At 42.2% G+C, this 20417-nt stretch overlaps 1 protein-coding gene across 7 annotated transcripts in view; it reads right to left on the bottom strand.

The window, feature by feature from the left end:
• The window catches only part of SPATA13 (spermatogenesis associated 13), a 153791-nt gene that overhangs the window by 17403 nt on the left and 115971 nt on the right, over positions 1-20417 (bottom strand). For 3 of the 7 annotated variants that reach the window (XM_054164531.1, XM_054164535.1, XM_054164532.1), the window contains exons 3-4: positions 13984-14343; positions 10859-11003 (exon numbers count right to left, since the gene is read on the bottom strand). In XM_054164531.1, coding sequence (XP_054020506.1) covers positions 10859-11003; positions 13984-14343 — 505 coding nt within the window. Of the gene's footprint in view, positions 1-1130; positions 1354-10858; positions 11004-13983; positions 14344-16509; positions 16682-20417 lie in introns of those variants that run through there. The other 4 variants (XM_054164536.1, XM_054164533.1, XM_054164537.1 and 1 more) reach the window with 4 other exon arrangements.

Genomic DNA, 20417 nt, shown 5'->3' with positions numbered 1-20417 from the left:
CGTTGAACTCTTTTTCTAATGGTTTCTGTGTCCCACATAACTTGCATGCAGTCTACAGAGCATCTCTCTCACTCCAGAGAGCCTGGATGTATAAGTGGACTTATTTAACCTTTCCCTTCTACCTAGAAGCAAGGCTGAGCAGCAGGTCTCTGACCCTGCCTCTTCGCTGCTCTGCTTCAAGCCTGGGTATCACCTGCCTGACGAGCTCTGGGCTCCACATGGCTGAGTCACAAAGAGATGACTTCTGGCTTTACTCCACAAACCTACACAACTAAGAGGCATGCCATTGCCTACCCATTATTCACCTTATAGGAATTCACTCTCTTGTTATGGGTGTTCATACCATCACTAGCATCTTTTGTCATTTGGGTGATAATTTGCACAAGATCTACTCCCCAGCATTTTAGATACGTAAGCACATTAATGGTATCATCTGCCTAACCAGGGAGGATGTAGAATCCCTTTTCTTTAAGGATTTTTTTTCCCCTTATAGAATCATAAATCTGAGCACTGGTAAACTTTGAAAACAGACCTGGTGAAACTCACTGAGACTGCTTTATTTATGTATTTATTTTTAAATCTGCAAATAAATAATACACTATGTCAATTTTTAGATTATAAAGCAACACTATACATATACATATATATACATATATATATATATATATATATATATATATATTACTCCTTTATACATCTTCACTGTAGTGCCAGTACTGGTTTGTTTCAGTTACAGTAACACATCAAAATAACCTAATTCATTTTGGCTCCAGATGAAAAATGACTGATCTAGGGACCGATAACTGTTCATTATTCTGTACCAAATCAACAAGCTTACATTGTCTTCATAGTTAAGCAAAGCCAGTCACTTGTATTCTGCATCTATTCCTCTATTGTTTATAGACAGAAATATCAGAGGTGGGGGGGGGTTGGGGGGACTTTCCCGATCGCACCAACGGGATGCAAAAGCTTAGGAGCCAGCATGGGGTTCTCATCTCGTAGCGGTTTGGTCACTAGTGAGAGACAGCAGGCTACCGTGGATGATGCTGTATAGGTGTGATCAGAATCAGCCCCCTTGACTGCCAGTTCAATCTAAAAACACTGCAAAAGAGAGAGTATGTTCTACTCACACGCACCCATCTGAAGGCTCTCCAGACTCCAAAATCGTGCCACTCCCCCCCTGGCTACCATGCTGCCGTCAGACTCGTCTCCGGGGCAAGGGTTTGACCCCTAACAGGTGATGCTCGGTCCTGAAGGGCTGGCGGAGGATCACAAAAGGCTCTGAGCTACCCACAGCGTGAAGAACCAGCCTGTTTGCTGCCTTCAGCTCCCGGCTTTGCCTCGGAGGCTGAGCCTGGCTGGGAACTGCCAGCAGCGTGCGCTCAGCCTGGCCACCGCCAGCTCCTGGCTTGCTGACATCATGGGGTGCCCTTAGGGAGGAAGTTCCAGAAAAGAAACAAAAACCTGGCTGCCTGGCCCTGGCCACGCTGTGCCTGCAGCCGCCCAGACCGCTCCCAAAGTGCCTGAGTGTCTCGAACACAGCAAGCCAAGCAGTACATTTGTTTTTCATTAAAGCTGCTTAATGTGATTTCAATCTATATTCAAATGACTGCAATTCAAAGGGAAAGACTATTTGGATGGGAGCTGGGAGTTCCTTGTATTACAACACTGTTCAGAGTATCGGTGTGTCTGTGTTATACTATACTGATTCAAATCCTAGTAGAAGCAAACAATGAGGGTATTTTTTGCACAGCTATTAAGACTTCTCTTGCTTCACAGGCAAATGCTGTATCATTATTTAGGGCACAAGCAGCCGGAGTGTTTAGTCTCCCAGAAAAAGAGGGGAGGATGGAAACAGTTTCTCGAAGTAGCAACTCAATTCAGTTGCTCCAGAAAATAGGGAATGAAGCAAGAAAGCATGCCAATAGTCCAGCTTTGACTGGGAATGACCCAATACAACCTCATTCATTCACCATGGGTCAGTATTTACCACCTATACATCTTTGTGGTTCTACAGTGAAGCTGGATCAGTTCCTGCACTGAAAGGAAAGGCAGGAGCTGCTCCCGTCAGCACAGTGCAAAGCCTGCTACAAGCTGCTCTTGTACAAAGCACTACATTTAGGATTTGGAAACCTCTATAACCTTTATAGCTCATTCTTTACCTCCAAACCCTGTTGCTCAGCTGAATCTGTCCTTTAACTGGGGACTGCAACCTCCAGAGATGTGTTCACAAAGCCCTGGAGGGATTTCTGCACACAGCAACCTCTCAACACCCACGCAAATCACGTGGTTTTCCATAGCACTGCGTCAGACAAGAGAAGAAAAGGCCAAACATTGCCCTGCAATATTAATGGCATCTTCCTACAAAACTCCAGATTGTGCTGCACTGCACAGGAGACTGATAGGAATTCTCTTCTGCATCCCCAAACATACCTAAGATTTCTTGCTGCATGGACACTTGTTGTAGAATACAATAAAAACAGGCTACTGAATCACAGAAACATTCATGTGGGAAAAGACCCTCAGGATCACCAAGTCCAACCACTAACACCACTCTATAAAGTTCACCCCTAAACCATATTCCCAAGCACCACATCCAAATGACCTTTAACAACATCCAGGGTTGGTGACTCAGCCACCTCCTTGGGCAGCCAATTCCAATGCCTGACCACTCTTTCTGGGGGGGGGGGTGGGGGGTGGAATTCCCTATGTTTTATGAGATGTTTATACACAGCCCCACACATTTTGCTAGACACAAGTCTTTGAAAACAAACAAACCGGCAATGAGAAGTCATGCTAAACTGCTGGTGGCCCTGGAACCCACAAGTGAAGGCTTCATGCTTTAATCAGCCAGGGCAGAGCACAAGCTCTCTGTGTTAAACCCCTATCTGCATGGCAAAACCTGCTGAACTGCCAAAGGACGACGAGATCAAACCCCACACAGTTCTTCTAAAAGATACATTAAAAGCTATCTCTTAAAATGTCATTTGGTTTGATTCTTGCAGAACGGAATGGACTGCTGTGCTTTTGCCTGATGACTAACACAGTGCCACCCCGGGATGCTGCCTGGGGAGGGAGGGTGGATCTATTCTCTCTCCTCTGCACAGGCATTTCTAGCAACTGTGCAGCCACAAACTGAACCACCACAAAAGTACTCGTTTAGGGTGAGCTGGTGGTGGGTTTGTTTCCTTGCAGGATGGGCCAGGGACAGGAGGAGGCACCAGCTGTCCTTTGTAGTGGCAGTCCACAGTGACCCTGCCCAAATGCATACTGAGCTGGCTTACCCACTACACAGGGCACTCTGAAAAGGCTGTGGGTAGCACATACTAAAATAGTAAAAATACAGAGAGTTTACTCGCTTCGAGACAATCTAGTTCTAGACATCCCTCTGGGTAGATACCCTGGGGTAGACCAAAGGTCCCTCCCACCCACTGTTCTGACAGCATCCAAGCAGCAAATGCCCAGAGAAGAACATAAAAACAGAGGAGGCATGTAATGGCTTTATTCTGATGCAGTTTCCTAAATTCCAGCTATCTGCAATCAGAGTCAGACCTCTCGTGGGGCAGCAGTGATACATCCGAGCTTAATGAACTGAATTTTTCAAACCACCTTCTGAATTTCTGTAAACTTTTGAGATGTGAAATGTCATATACAGCAATTAGCTTCATTATTTAACTTTATAGACTGTGGAAACTATCTTTTATTTTGAACTTGCCTTCTGATGACTTCATTTGGTGACCTTCAGTTCTTACACTATTGGAAACAATAACTATTAATCTGTTCATTTTTCCTATGCCAATCAGACTTTTATTCCCCTACTGTGCCTTTTTTCAAGTTGCAGAGCCCTAACCATGTTAATCATTCCTCACACAGGCACTGAATAAGTTTCCTTGTCCTTTTGTCTTTCTCTGTATCGTCCCCTGTGAAAAATGCTTTTTGAGGTGGAAAGGAAAAGGGAGATGCCCCCCCACATGCTACACCAGTGGAACAATGGGGCTTTCTGTTTTGTTCTCTATTCTATTCCTACGAATTCCTTTTATTTACTGTTTTGACTGTTACTATGCACTGAGCTGGCATTTTTGGATTGCGAGGTCTCTTCCTGACTGGCAATATGGCAGCTCAAAGTCCATCCTTCTGCAAGCATACCAGCTCCTGCTCCTCCATGCATGCACTACCTTGCATTTACCAGCACCAAATGCACCTGCTGCCAGTGCAATGCATTGTGTCTTGGTACCACGAACTCCTTCTGCAACTCCTTCCTAGCAGCTTATGCACTTACTACCATGAACAATTCAGCACACAAACAAGAATTTCAAGCTGTACCTCCCTACCCACATTATTTGTGAAAACATTGAACATCCGATTCCACTCAGGAGCTCTCTCCTTAAGAAAACCGACCGCTTCCTCCTCTTACTCAGCGCTTACTCACTTGTTTAAGCATGGGAGGATCTTCCCTCTTATCCCAGCCCCCTATTAAGAAATATTTCTAAGAGATCTGTGATCTGCAGTGTGCCCAGGCAGCCAAGAGGGACAATGGCATCCTGGCCTGTATCAGGAACAGTGTGGCCAACAGGAGCAGGGAGGTCATTCTGCCGCTGTACACTGCACTGGTTAGGCCACACCTCGAGTACTGTGTCCAGTTCTGGGCACCACAGTTTAGGAAAGATGTTGACTTGCTGGAACATGTCCAGACAAGGGCAACAAAGTTGGTGAAGGGTTTGGAACACAAGCCCCATGAGGAGCGTCTGAGGGAGCTGGGGTTGCTTAGCCTGGAAAAGAGGAGGCTCAGAGGAGATCTACTTGCTCTCTACAACTACCTGAAGGGAGGTTGTAGACAGGCAGGGGTTGGTCTCTTCTCCCAGGCAACCAGCACCAGAACAAGAGGACACAGTCTCAAGCTGCACCAGGGGAGGTTTAGACTGGATGTTAGGAAGAAATTCTACACAGAGAGATTGATTGCCCATTGGAATGTGCTGCCCAGGGAGGTGGTGGAGTCACCATCACTGGAGGTGTTTAGGAAGAGACTGGATGGGGCACTTGGTGCCATGGTTTAGTTGATTAGGTGGTGTTGGATGATAGGTTGGACTCAATGATCTCAGAGATCTTTTCCAACCTGGTTAATTCTATTCTATTCTATTCTAAAAGGCCAGAACCTGCTCTTCTGAAGTCCAGGGTAGTGAGCTTGCTGCTCACCCTCCTTGTTGCCCTAAAAAGCCTGAATTCACCCATTCTGTGTCTGCCTTTGGGTTTCACATTCCCCACCAGCCATTCCTTGTTAGTGAGAACAAGGTCCAGTATTAGTGCCTTTCTTCACTGGCTTCTGAACCAGCCAGAGAAGGAAATTATCATCAACGCATTCCAGGAACCTGTGTTAGAAGTCTTGGTTCCTGCAATTTGTTACTATTCATTTGGTTACACCAAAACTTTTACTGACATTTTGACACAGATCCTTATCTAATTTGAGCTCAGGTTTCATTTCTCAGTCACTTACAATGCCTACAAACTGTCTGGCAGTCTACCAGGCACTCATCTTTTTTAAAAAGGACATTGGTTTTAGATACCCTGTAGCTTTTCATCAAAATTGCCAGAGGGTTTGTTGGGTTTTTTCTGTTTGGATACAGTTCAGCAATCTGAAGGACGCCTTTTTCTTTTTCATTTCCCCCCCAATAGATTCTTTTTCCCCTATGTTTAATGACAGAACCCTTTTCTAGTGTTTCCAAATTCTGTTTTGACAGGTGACACGAATTTGCTCTAAACATCTAACATGTTGACCTTGAGCACCCTTTGTGCTGCCTGCAAGCATTCAACACAACTTTCTGCTCCTTTCAATTTCTTTGTTACATAAAGGACTTTGCTTTTATTTACTTTCCCTCTTCTAAGTTTTACTACTCTACTGGATTTTTTCAGTCTTCTCACCCCTACAAGGATATTTGCTCAGAAAGCATTATGGACACAGAGGGCAAGATTCACTGTCTTTCTGTATTTGGTCAATGAACAGCATCCTAAGTTATCCGTGTCTTCCAGTCAAGGTCACCTAGTTAAGCTTAGAAGGCTGTAGAGTCAGGTGAGACACATCCCATCCTTACAAAACAGCTATTATGTGTGATCCTGCACACACCCCAGGAATGGTTCAAGAGTTGTTTCCCTTTCTGTAGATCTCCTGATTAGCTGCACCAAGGATTAATTTATGGTACACCTAAAACCCATAGCATTGTTCCCCCTAAGAGTGCTTAACCCACACAATGGCAATTTAAGTCTCCTTATAATGACTGTGCTAGCTGCCCTTGAAACTTCTCTGGTGTCTTTGATTTGTCACAGTTACTATCACCATCCTGGTGATTTTAAGTGCTTCAAAATTTAATCCTGTCATGATACTTTTTTCCTGTTTAGACATGGCATTCTAGTCGCCATATCCTGTGGCACTTGAAGATCCAGTCAATTTTTTTTTATCTGATTTGGCTCTTAGTCTGTCTTTAATACATTCAAGAACCTCTTTCACTGGTACAATCTTTTCTGTAATTCCTGTACAGCTTGCACAATGATGATAAGATATGCTGGTTATGCCCCACTGATGATCTTCCTTCAACCAAATTTCTGATGTGTGCCATCTAGCTTCTTTTAAGATATGTTTACTTCTCCATCTTACTTTTTAAGCTTTCACTACTACTGATAGGGTTGCCTCTTTTTCTAAATCCCATTTAAACATTTGTCCAAGAGTTCCTGAATATTTCTTGCTTAAGTTCTGTCAGCTTCTGCCTCATCCTTCATTTCAGAATACAGTGATCATTGACATCAGCCGTAAAGGGTGCACTGTCCTATACTGTGTATTATTTCACCTTGCTAGCTTTCTCCTAATTCTTTGTTTAGACACTGCTCCGTAATCCTTGATTTGCATGTTAGTAGCCTACTCCTGTTTTGGTTTAGAAAACAAAACATCTTTTTATTTCAAACATTCCTCAGTTCATAAATAGTCTCAATCATCCTCTTTTTAATACAACTTTCTGCATGAATGTGTCTAGAGGTAAAAAGGTCTCTCAGTCTGATGCTGAATGTGCTATTGGCAGCACTTTGGACAACTTTACCATTGGGCTTCTGGTCTTTTAGCTTCTTCTACCTGACAGCTTCAATTTTACCTCCCTCCAGTGCCTGCCTCCTGTCCATCAGACTCTCCCTGGTACCCACCCACCTACAACTATCACCTCCACTCTGGAGTCCTCAGGACAGCCCAGATGCTTCATCTAATGCACCAGCAGCTTTCAGCACACTGCTACATCCTGTCTGCATCACGAAGCCCAGCTATCTATGCAACTAAATCCCATTACCCACCAGCACAGCTTTCATCTTTTCCCATCAGCTGCAAGTCCCATCCTTCAAAGTATCACATAACCATCACATTCCAGTCCAGACCTTTTCTTGTCCCCAGCAACACTGGGACTGCTTAGCCTGTGGTAGTGAATTTCAACATGCCCCTTCAGGTCTTCTCAATGAGTGTTTCTTCTTCCTTGAGCTTTTCAGGCACTCTGTCCACAAAATACAGTATTCGCCATGGAGCTGCTTGCAACGTCATACATATTCTATCCACCTCCTGGTAATCACAAATACAGCACTCAGTGTAGGAGCCTGGTAATTTATTTCCTGCACAACATCCTCACTTTTTGGGGTGGAGGAGCAGGGACAGGGCAGCAAGGAAATGGTAGCCTAGAGGAAGTGATCAGTAACTTCTCTTTGTTCAGTTCCATGGCTAATAACCTATCCAAGGTGGAGTTTGTTTATCTGATTGTTGATAGGAATGGAGAACCTGAAAATCTACTCTCCCCAGGAGGCAGTTGGTTTGCACCTCAGTTCTTGGGCTGTGCTCCACACAGTTACCCAGTTTTGATGGGATAAACTTGATCAAGTTTAACGTTGCAGGCAAACATCCAGAACAGGATACCACTTGAATAAAAGACATCTGAATTGATTAATCTAAATGTCAGAATCCTCATTTGAGTGAACCAGCAGATATTTGTGACAATTAAAACAGCTGAGAGAGCAATCTACCTCATCCAAAAGCAGTTCCTACTCTAACCTTCACTGAGCACAATCAGTACTATTGTTTTAGCACTCTGGATATCCTGCTGGCCTCCAGCTGCCACTGGAGAAAGGAACAAGTCTATCATAGGTCCTCTGTCACAGTATCACTAAGGTTGGAAGAGACCTCGAGGATCATCGAGTCCAACCTGTCTCCACAGACCTCATGACTAGACCATGACACCAAATGCCACATCCAATCTCCTCTTGAACACCTCCAGGGATGGTGACTCCACCACCTCCCTGGGCAGCCCATTCCAATGACGAACGACTCACTTGGTGAAGAACTTTCTCCTCACCTCGAGTCTAAACGAGTCATATCTGCCAGCTGCAGGCAGATGCTCAGGTACCCTACACAGCACTGGACCCTGGGGTGGGTAACTGAATCATGCCTTCACTATCTGTAACAGGTGTTCTAATGGGTAACTCTTATGTAGGTACCTACATTTAAACTAAATTTAGGTGACTTAAACATGAGCTGAATCCCGTCCTACCTGCTCAAAGCTGAGACTATCTAAAGGAGTTTGCCAATTAATTTGGCCAAAATCAAGTCCCACACCACAATGTGCAAAATGGATGGGTTAGGTTTTTAAGACACTTTTAAAAATTGCTCTGCTGTGATAAACAGGTAATCTCTTTAATAGAATTAAAAACTTGTAACCCTTTAAGCACAAAAGTAACATTAAGTATTCAGGGAAGTTTCCCTTGCATGTTGCCCTGGTTGTTGATCTTTCTCCTACAGTAGGATGATTTTTTTTTTTGTCTTGTGCCAGCTGTTTTTCTAAAATTTTACACCTCCAGTTCTACCTCTCATTGTTGTAGAAGCAGACATACTGTGTATTTGGCTTCAGCAGGTAACTAAAATAAGATACCTCTGGTTTTCAGGGCTTGGGTTTAGAATTTCTTTCTATAATAAAGGGCTTTTGTGCTTTCAAATTTCACTGTACACAGGCAAACAAAAACCTCTCACATGTTCAAAGACAAGGAAATGCCTTGTGAATATAAGAGAAAAAGGGAAAAGATCAGAATATGTGACACCAGTCACTTTACTATTTTCTGGGGGAGCTACTTAACAAATCTCTGCAATTGCTGTGCAAAGTCCACAATATTCCCAACTTGCCTTAAAGCTTTGATTTCAGCTTTTCCTGCTCAACTTCTATGTTTATTGTAATGGGGCATAAAAGTCATATCTACCATAATCAATACTGCTTCAGCTTCATGGTCATGAAAAGTGGCAGATATCTTGCTTTGTGTATTTGTCATACTGATGTTTATGTTTAGGAGACCAGTTATTCAAAAGCTAAATAGCTGAAAAGATAATATTCTCGGGGCAGTTGTCTAGGTAACTAATATTGTTTCATGTGGTTTCCAAACACGAAATGGAAGGGATAACTGAAAAAGAGGAAAATAATTCCCAATCCACACTACTTAAAGCACCTCCTTGTTTTCAAAAGTAGCTCATGGTAAACTTGTTTTTCTGTGAGTGGTGTTTCTGGAATCAGGGACTGAGATACCACGTCACCTCAACACGGGTCACAGCATTAGATAGCTAATTTACCTCCATGTGTAATCTGAATCATAAAGTATACTGAGATACATATAGCAAGGACACCCTCCAGGCATGGGTATTAAAGTAGTTCCCAATATTTTACTACAATATAAATTAAAAGGAAAATCCAAACACAGTGTATAAAATGTGTCTCATTGCTGCAGTAAGAAATTCTCAAGTCTGTTCCTTGGAGAGCACTTTCTGCAAAGAATTATCATGCTCTACTGAAGAGCAGAAAATTTTACCAGCTTCTTACATAAACTGAGGGAGCTGAGGGATTTTTTGAGCAGAATTTGGACACCATTGCAGCTAAAACTCAGTTTAGAACCATAAAAAAACCAAGTAATGTCTAGGAAATCTATGTTTAATTTTAATAAAGAAACACCAAAAATGCTATTTGTTAGTTTCCTGCTTTGGTCACAACAAGCCCTGATCCAGACACCCTTACTCTTTCCACACAGAGGCAGAGTGAAGGTTCCCAGTAGTGTTTTGCTCACTATCAACAGTGAAGGATATGAAGTGAAAATTGTGCTTTTATTTTTGATCCCTGGCCACTGAAACGTGAACAGCTGTTCAGATTATGTTCACAGAGGTGTGAAAGAACACAAACAATATTAACCCAGGTTCTTCTGGTCCCACTTGCCAGGAAATGTTCCACTAATACTAGATAGTACTTTCTATTAACACAAGAGAGTGATGCATGCTAATAGTGAACAATTACAGCAAAAAAAAATACATGGAGGACATCAGAGAGTGATATAGGGTAATGGTTCCAAAAAGACAATCTTTCCAAGAACCTATCCATCATGTGCCAGAACCCTGGTTGGGCTACCCTCACCACTGGGTATGCAACTGCACACAGTTCTCTGAAACAAGTTGCTTAATTATTTAAGGCTTGCCTGTCAAGTCTGCTAAGCTGTATGCATGGCAAACAGAAAATGAAATTGTATCTTACTTTCTTCATATTGTTGTCTTCAGGCATGTGTATAAACAGTAGAAGCATAAGTAGCACAAAAGAATAAACCATAGCAGTGCCAAACAGTAGATGCGAAAAACAAGTGTTAACGTGAACGCAACAGCTACTCATGGGAAACTCACAAACAAAGGAACTTAGTTGGGGTCTACTTAGCCACTGGGCAAGTCTGCAACCTTTCGTGTTCCACACTAGAATCTACTTCCTGACCAAGATGGATTATGAAATTGAGATCCAGCAAGTTAAAAAAGCCTTGTCCGTCTTACCATTCGATGTTCTCATCTGCCGCCTTCGTCCAACCCGGTCCAGGCCAATGGGGGTACTTTGTGAAAAGGTGAGCGGCCGGAACCTGGCGGACACAGCTTTGTAAGGGGGTACCTGGTGTGCTGGAACAGGTGGCCGTGTTGCAGGCTACAGGGAAAACAGGAAAATCCAGTATTAGTAGAGCTACCAGCAAGTCCAACTGAGTAGTTTCTTCAGATAGTCAACCTAATTACAGGGGCAGTAAAACCCCCCATTGCTTAAGCCACTGCATACCATGTCCATCAGCACCACAGAAAAGATTTTATTGTGTTACAGTTCTCTGTTATATTAAAAACTCCTGAGCCTTCTGCTGAGATCAGAAACAGTCTATAATTTTGATCTTGCAATACTGCATGCCCAAATGCTCTAGGACATAACTGCTTTGGGAACAGCCTGTGCAATACTGGTTGGTGTTGTAAACACACATCTGAAGGGAAAGCCAAGACAAAAAGAATGACCAGAAATGCTACAGCTGCAAGTTGGGTTCATTTCCTGGGACACTTGCTGTCTTCAAATAAATGTATTGCTTTTAAGTAAAATAAACATATTTTACAAGACAAAAATAATTGTCTAAATGTTCCTCTGTTCTGAAGTTCCCAGGAGTCTCGTTAAAACAGGTAATACTAAGTTGACTCTCACTTTACCTAGAAGACATTTTCATTACTTAAATCATTCATTTGCTTAATCATGACTAGAGAACATACCCTTGTTTTATTTGCAAACTGAGTCTAACTTTATGTTGTCCCTGAACTACTCCACATTAGCCAGGCTGAATGACCTTGCATGAACATGCAACATAAACCAGCCAGACCTCAGCACAGGAGCTTCAGAGAAACTTATCTTAGATCTTCTCTTATCTTTCAGTTGTTCAGTTGTTACTGTTCACAAGCCCTTCCACCAAGTACTCTTGAAACATCAGGGATGGTTTTTAAATGAGCTCTCTCTTGACACTGTTACAAAACCATTGATTTAGCACTGTTTGAAAACATTTTCTCACACCTAAGCTGTCAGACCAAACCAAAATACAACCTAGAAGGAATATGCAGTGTTTCTGCAGGATTTCAAATCTTCTAAGAAAATAAATCGTCAATGTGAAAATCAGTCTTTGAAGGCCTCACATAAAATGCTTCTAGCACATGTATTCCTGCCTCACGAGTCCTTCTTACATTCCAGCTACAAGTTTACTTTCTGATGTGATTGCCAAAATACCTCACTGGATATTGAATATGATTTAACTACCACCTCATCTTCAAATCTCATTTCCTTAATGCTTTAGCAATATACCAGGATCCCATCACTGAATAACTCCACAAAGACTAAGTCCAGTAGATTGGATCAAATAGCTAACAGAAGTGATGGCTGCTACTATATTCAAACACCTGCCTGATTAAGCAACAAAGCTATTTATTTCTGGGCAACTAACATTTTCTTGTAAAGCTTTGGTCCAGATCCCGTCCCAGGACAGACAAGGATGTGCTGTTACTCAGTGGCAGGCCTGGGACTGGGAATGTTCCACAGGTTTGCTGTTGTCCCCAGTGACCAGCAATACACTCATTTAACCTCAGCCAGCCCTCACAGTAGCATCAGTCAACTCAAATAGCTTCTTTGATGCATGCTCCTCCATTAATAAACTGATGCAAGCAGGGTTTGAAGAGAGATCAACTTGTTTTCAGCAGTAAATGAAGGGCTTGGAGAGCGTTAAGTCACTTACATGGTACAGCAAGGATCATTTGTGTTGTCAATACTTACTAACTTTTGAAATCCATCTACTATTCTTGAGCCTAAAATTTATAATAATCATTTTATTCTTTTTTTTTTTTTCCTCCAAGCTAAGCAGTGATAAAATTAATTTTACAATGTTCCAGTTACATAGGGTTTGAAACTACAGCCGTTGCTGGTTCATTGGTTTCTGTTGGGAGTTTTGCCTCAAGATGCATTTTTTCATCAGGCAATTATAAAGAACAAACCAAAAGCAATATACAAGAAAAATGTTCACGTTAAAAATTGCTTTTCACAGGAGACTGAAAATTCTGCCACTGTTCCAGCACTGAATTTCAGGCAGGGGAGTACCACTAAACTTCCCAGCAGGAGATTAAGTGGCATGAGAAAGATTGAGAGCATTCAAAATCCATTAATAACCATTAGAATCACTTTTTTTTTTGGAGGATGTAAATAATATTACTTCTTTTCTGTTGCTTTATCAGCTTGACAATTGCTTTAAGTAGAAGTGGAAAGTGGGAAACTCCTGATCAGCGCAGTGCTGCAAAAGCCTGTAAGACTAAAGCTCTGTAACCAACTGCAAGCAAGAGTCACCGCTACCAACATCTAAGTTCCTCTACACATTGCACGCACTCCAGTGAAAAAGGAGCTATTGTTATCTTTCAGAAGTTTTTCATTTCTCACTTTCTCACCTAAGCCAACAGAGATGGAAAGTAAGAGTCTAGGCAGTGCTCATGTACTAAACCAACCACATGGTATTTTCTTACAGTCTTCCTAAATTCAGGTCAATTTAGTGCAGATGTTTAATACTGTCAGTTTTCTCTAGATTCTTTATTTCATTAATTTCTCAATTTATTACTGCTTTTCTTAAGCAGGGTCTTTATTATCTTTAAGTATCCTTGCTATGCCAATACCAAGATTTTGAACACCACAGCAATTCTGAACAGGCCTGTTTTGGGGAAAATTGAAATGTTCTCTAAATAATGTGTTATGATTATCATATCTGTTTGTTTTCCTCTGTTCCTCAGACTCTGTACCCTGCAAGGAAACTAAACACACAGCAGTATTACACACAAACAAGCTCCAATGTAAGACATAATGACCATTCCAAGGAAAAGAGATAGTTAATTTACAGTACAAATAAGATTATCCCAAAGTCAGCATCAGTTTTATTCCATGCTGTTTTGTTTTTTAACAAGAAGACAAAGTAATTAGTCACCAGGAAAGCAGAATTGTAAGTACACGGATGTCAGCTTGACAAAAGGGAAGGAAGAGAAGGAAGCAATCGTTCTATTTTCTAGGCTGAAGATAGAGACAAGGAAGTGAAAGGGTCTTTTGCAGTTTGCAGAGAGCACATCTCGTATCTTACTTGTGTCAGCAGACCTTCTATCTCTTCTGCCGGACCGCTTCCATAGAAATTTACCCCACCTATTACAGAGATGGGTCTTCTTTTTCTCCCTCTGTGGTAGCCTACTGTGTTGCTTTGTGTCACAGGCTCAAAGGAAGCCAGTCCTGGCTGATTTTCTCCATCCATGCAGTCTGTCGGAGACTCCACCGCAACAGAATCTTCTGGTATAGATAAACTTCTAACTGACATTTGACCGTAGTCTGAGAGAGGTCTGGGACGAGATCTTCTTCCAGAGCCCCATCTCCTGGGTATGATCTTTTGTGTGTCTGCCTTTTCTTCATCCTGGGATGGGGACCTCTTCCAGTGGTCATCAGAAACAACCTTTTTAAATGTGAACAAATAAGCCACAGAATTTTCTGACAGTTAATCATTTGTCAGTTTTTCACATGGCAGATCTACTTAACATTGCTAAAATGAAAAAGTGCCCAGAAATGCAACAAATGCAAATGACAATTCAGGAAGAGAGTAACTCTGCAAAGGGTGTGATGTTTGTGCTGAGTAACCATGAACATCTCTAAACAAACATGACTAAGAACACTAAAAACTCAGCAGTACAGACAGACCCTATGATAAACACTGAATTCATTGAACGATGTCTTGGAAAGACATCTCTGGTACTCACAGGAGTTATTCCTTTGCACAAGTAGGCTGCTACATGCAAGACCACTAAAAATAATACAACCAGCATGCTGTGTTTCTGGACTTTTTACCAAAGCCTGTAGTGAGAGGACAATGAGCAATGACTTTAAACCGATAGAGGGTAGGTTTAGATTGGACATTGGGAAGAAAATTTTCTGTGGTGAGATACTGCAACAGATCCAGTGGATGCCCCCTCCCTGGAAGTGTTCAAGAATGGATGGAGCTTTGGATAACCTTATCTAGGAAAGTATTTCCTGCCCTTGGAAGGAGAAGATCTTCAAAGGTCCCTTCCAACCCAAACCATTCTATGATATCCCTCAGATTTACCTTTATTCAGTAATGAAAATAAACAGGAAGGCTGCGGTTTGACTGATTGCCGATCCCAGGTAACTGTAAGTCGATACCAGTATGGGCAGTTGCACACCCCCCCTACCACTCACACCCACACTCTCACTTGGGTCAGATCTAGAGATTGTGCAGCCACGTGAGAATTGGGCGAGCAAGCTCATCCAGTTTAGAACAGAGAAGCTAATTTTCAATATGCCCAAGGAGGTTAGAGCCTAGGATTTGTTAGTCTACATAGTCTGGACCTAGTCTACAGACTACGACCAGAGACACGTTATAACACAAACACAGGAAAAACTGATGGTTTTATAGAGGAAGCTTGGAAAATCAGCATGTTGCTCCTATTTAACTGCACATCTGGCTCACAGAGGTTAATGCCTACAGATATCATCATTGCACTGCTACTAAAAGTTTGAAAATAAAATCATATCAATTATTAGGGATTTCAATATATTTGGAACAATACTGCTGCAAACTTTTCAAGCAAAACCCCTGCAGGACTTTTTTTTTGGGGGGGGGGGGGGGGGGGGGGGGAATAATATATTTTTTTTTTAAACCCATAAAATTTTCTTTTAACTTTTCCCTCAATTTTCAAAATTCTCATTGTTTTCCTGACTCCTTTATGATGAGCAGAAAAGAAGCAGAGAAAGTAAGATGGCTGATTCTGGGCTGGGTGGCAGCTTGGATGAAGGTCTGATGGAGTGAATGATAAACTCCAAAGCACTGCTGAACAAGTGAACCACGACCCAAGTTCTCATACAAATTATGAACCAATTCTGACTTTCTTTGTCAAATAAATCAGCCTACTTCTTTAGACTGCACAAGTGCATTCCTGACTATGTGAAAAAAAATCAGTACTCCAAAAATGAGAGGCATTCTTTTGTCTGTCTCTGGCTACATTTTGTTCATCTGTTTCAGAGCAGATGAAGGCATTTCAGGTATTGTATATTCAAAGTAAACATGCAGCCAGGAATCAGCTTTTTACAATGATGCCTGTGAAAGAGAACTAATCTTCTGTTGCTACCTTCTTCTCCACCTACCATTTTCAAACAGGTTAGTACAACCAAATCACCTGATACAGTGGACAGATATTGCTTTTTGTTTGAAAGACTGGTTAAGACAAATTTCACTATATGATAGCACTTCAGCTAGTAGGCAGAGTTCTTAAACAGTCAGCATGTCGATGTGATTACTGCAATTAAGGTATTCTAAATTATCAATGTCACACACTGCTCTACAGCAAATTATTTCACTTACAGCATGAGACTTCTTCTAAATAGACCACTTGCAGAAATTCTGATTTCTATGGCATCACATCTGTCACTCAAGCATGCTTGATTTTCTCTGCAGATCTTAGCTCAAGGCCAGTTTCAACAGCACAAACAGTTCTGCACAAAGTAACTCTCTGGCTGGTACACTGACGTAACTTCAACAAAGCTGTCTCTTAAGCACAGCCCCTGCGAGGTCAGAGCAGCACAATTACCAGTCAAATAAGGTTCTTACCTCAGAATCAGACACAGGTAAGGGGTCTCCACATATGCAGTGACTGAGAAAGGAGTTCATGAGAGCCATTTCATGTTTTTGTTTTGCAAAGACTTCTCCGCAAGAGCTACAAAAGTGACAACGCTCTCTGTGTAACCAGTCAGGCAAAGTTCATCCCATGATCCCGTACTTTTAGACTGAAGGAAGGACACGTCATATGTCATCTCCTAATCTGCTTTTTACACCCTTATCTTAAGCAATAACATTTGCAAAGAGAGGACTGCTTTCCTTCTGCAGCACTCCACCTACAGTAGTGATCCAAATGACAGCCAGATTAATTGCTGCTGTGCAATAAGCAGTGCTGAAGGACATATGCTTTTAGGCTTGGATCTATAAGCTGCACTGAAGAATAATAATAAAACAGAAAACAAAACCCTCTCATAGCAAAAATCAGGGAAAAACAGACTAATGACCTCACATTCCTCTAAGTAGCCTATTCAAGCAGGACTTTATCAAGTAGCCACTTACTAGTAAGAATAAAATACCCAGCACACAACTCACAGGCTCCAGTACTGCAGTCACTTAAGCATAACTGTGATTCCTGACATCAATCAAATAATTCTTAGGAAATAATTCTGTTCCACTTGTCACAGGCTTTGTGCTGGTGCAGTGCCACTGACCTCCAATTACCTTCTCTTGATTAATCCTCTGTACAAGTGAAAACAGGCTAATGTCACACAATTATTATTGCTAAGATCTACAGACATGAGTAGGGATATACATAACACTTCACATAGGATGAAAATCAAAACAGCATGCACTGACTCATGCATTATAAGCATTGGTCCAAAATTTCAACGTATGCCAAGTAGTCATGAGGTCTTGGGTGCCAGGTTGGACTTGATGATCCCTGAGGTCTCTTCCAACCTTATTGATTCTATGACTTCTGAAAAGTAAAGATCTAAGCAGCATCCACATTTGGTTTTCTGAATTTCACACCTGCTAGTCTAGTGACAGCACAGGATCACCAATGCTAGAAATCAAGATTATTTATCTTGTCCTTCAGGCTGCATTATCAGTTAAATTTTCCTTTTTTTTTAAGACTGCAAACACAAACAGCTCTACTTATTTATACTGATGCAAATGGATTCATTGCATCTGACAGCTAAATCCCTGTGGCAGAGTATTAGTTAAATAGCTGCATTTCAATCACTTTCCTGTTTCCTGACAGTAGTGTATCTACAAATACAGCTATGTCAAATGAGCACTCATTTTGATCCAAGTTACACTTTTATTTGCTATTGTTCCCATTTACTGTCTCTCCCTTAGAGTGGGGATTCAGCTCCAGATTGCCACATCTAAGTTTTGATGTCTGCAGTGGAGGTGTCTGTATGCTAGCTAGATGTTAAAGCCGTCATTTTAGCCTGTAGAAATCTAGGGTGAAATGTTGTTGCCTGAACATAGGCACTCAGGACCATTTCAAATGTCTTAAGTGGTCCAATCCAAAATATCTCCACACATCATGCATCATGCAAGTATGATGCATCACACAAGTATGACATAGGACCTACACAAGGCTTGGGACATTCAGAAGCAGCCCATGGCGGGGGGGGAAACCAGTCAGAGCACCTCCAGCAGCACTGGATGCTTATGTTCTAGCAATCAAGTTGAGCACCAAAACATGAGCATCAGCCAAGACTACAGAGCACTATGGACAGGAATCAGGTGCCAAACCTGATTGCAAGTAGATGTAGATTGTTTCCCAGAGCTGTGGAGAAGCCTGCTTGGTCCCCACCTCCTGCTCCAGCAAGGCACAGCTTCCTCACAGGGTGCTTTCCAGCTGCCTTGGATACCTGCCCCTCACTGCATTTGGCAGCTCTGTTTAGGTAGGTCAGCTCTAGGTGCCACTTTCAAGTATGCTGTTTAGGGTGTGCTCCTCAGTGTCCCCTGACCCTCACCAACCAGGTTGGGGAGCTTTCCCAGGTTGCTCCCAGGTAAGAGAATTACATTACAGAGACTAAGCCCAGCCAGATCAAATCTCTTTATTGCCTGGGCCCAGCCTGATTTCCCAATCCAGGCACAGCAGCTTCAAGGACTTGATCATGATCTCACTCAGTTTGACCTGGCACTGGTACAATCCTGCTGCATTTAATGGCACATGACCGCTGTTGGCATTACCTGTTACTCATTAATACCAATGTAAGCAACATCAGCATCAGGTGTTTACCTACTGAAATCTTAGCCTAGCCTTTAGAGCCAGATGGAAGCCAGGTTCTGCAACTACCACTCAGATTACAGTGTATAGTTGATAAATTCAGCACCCAAAATTGTCCTCAGAGGGAGTGCTGCCCAAGAAGCATGAGATCTGTACAGTACTGATAAAATGTTGCTTATGTGGATGCAATTTTTATCAGTGAAATGGTAAAAAACCCTGCCAGCACCTGAAATTGCATGGCAGGACTTTTGCTGGCACAGTTACACCAATCATGACAAACGCTTCAGTCTATATCTGACCACATTCTCCACTGCAGAAAAAGCCCAACCTCTTAAGTCTAACCCAACACAGCCTGCTGCTGGTCATCTTGCTGCTGCTGGTATGCTTGTGAGGGCTGACACACTGATATGATGGCAAAGAAAAAAGAATCTCTGTGTGACTTTTTGCTAATGTGTTTATGCCAATAAACTCTCTAAGGAAAATAGTTCATGCCAGCATACATTCCTGAGGTTCACCCTTAACTAATCTGCATTTCAACTCCTACCATTACCTAGCTGGACTTTTTTTATTTGTATTTTTCTGTTCTAAATTCTAAATACAATTACCCTGTACGCTGCACTGGTTAGGCCACACCTTGAGTCCTGTGTCCAGTTCTGGGCCCCTCAGTTTAGGAAGGATGCTGACTTGCTGGAGCGTGGCCAGAGAAGGGCAACAAAGTTGGTGAGGGGTTTGGAACACAAGCCCCATGAGGAGAGGCTGAGGGAGCTGGGGTTGCTTAGCCTGGAGAAGAGGAGGCTCAGAGGAGATCTACTTGCTCTCTACAACTACCTGAAGGGAGGTTGTAGACAGCCAGGGGTTGGTCTCTTCTCCCAGGCAACCAGCACCAGAACAAGAGGACACAGTCTCAGGCTGCACCAAGGGAGGTTTAGGCTGGATGTTAGGAAGAAGTTCTATACAGAGAGAGTGATTGCCCATTGGAATGGGCTGCCCGGGGAGGTGGTGGAGTCACCATCATTGGAGGTGTTCAAGAGGAGACTTGATGGGGTGCTTGGTGCCATGGGTTAGTTGTTTAGGTGCGTTGGATTGATTGAGGGGTTGGACGTGATGATCTTGAAGGTCTCTTCCAACCTGGTCTATTCTATTCTATTCTACTGCCTCATAATGTATACATATAGACAAGCATGGCAGTATAAGGGGACACTGAAGTCTTCTGAAAGCTTGTTTTTTTTCTCCTTAGCTCCACAATAAGCTGCAATGCTTCTTGTTTCGGTATCTATTTTTGAGCTGCCTGGCTGAAATGCAGCCTTGCTAGCCATGGCTCCTTTTTTGTAATCTAAAGAAAGCAGAAAATCAGAATCTAGTAATGCAAATTAATTTCCAAATGAAATTTCTAAAAGGTGTGATAAATTAAACAGATTATAATTCTGACTGAGAATAAGATACAAGGATAACCTGAGCAGGCTGAGAAGTTTCAGAACACAATTACTACACATTCTCAGTGGAAACTTGTGATAGATAATCCGTCATCCTCTCCTGTAAATAACAAGAATGAAAAGCCTCACAGTATTTCTGTTACATTATATAGGTATCTCTGTATTTTGATGGCATGAGTACACATTTCTGTGTACATTTAAGGGTCTCTATACAAAAATGTACAAACTTCTTATGCAAGTAGTGACAGCTACATGCCAAGATTATAACTGGGTCTATTAAA

This window comes from Dryobates pubescens, chromosome 10 (assembly GCF_014839835.1).
Source record: "Dryobates pubescens isolate bDryPub1 chromosome 10, bDryPub1.pri, whole genome shotgun sequence".
NCBI classification, from domain to species: Eukaryota; Metazoa; Chordata; class Aves; order Piciformes; family Picidae; genus Dryobates; species Dryobates pubescens.
This window is presented reverse-complemented; position numbering and strand designations above follow the sequence as displayed.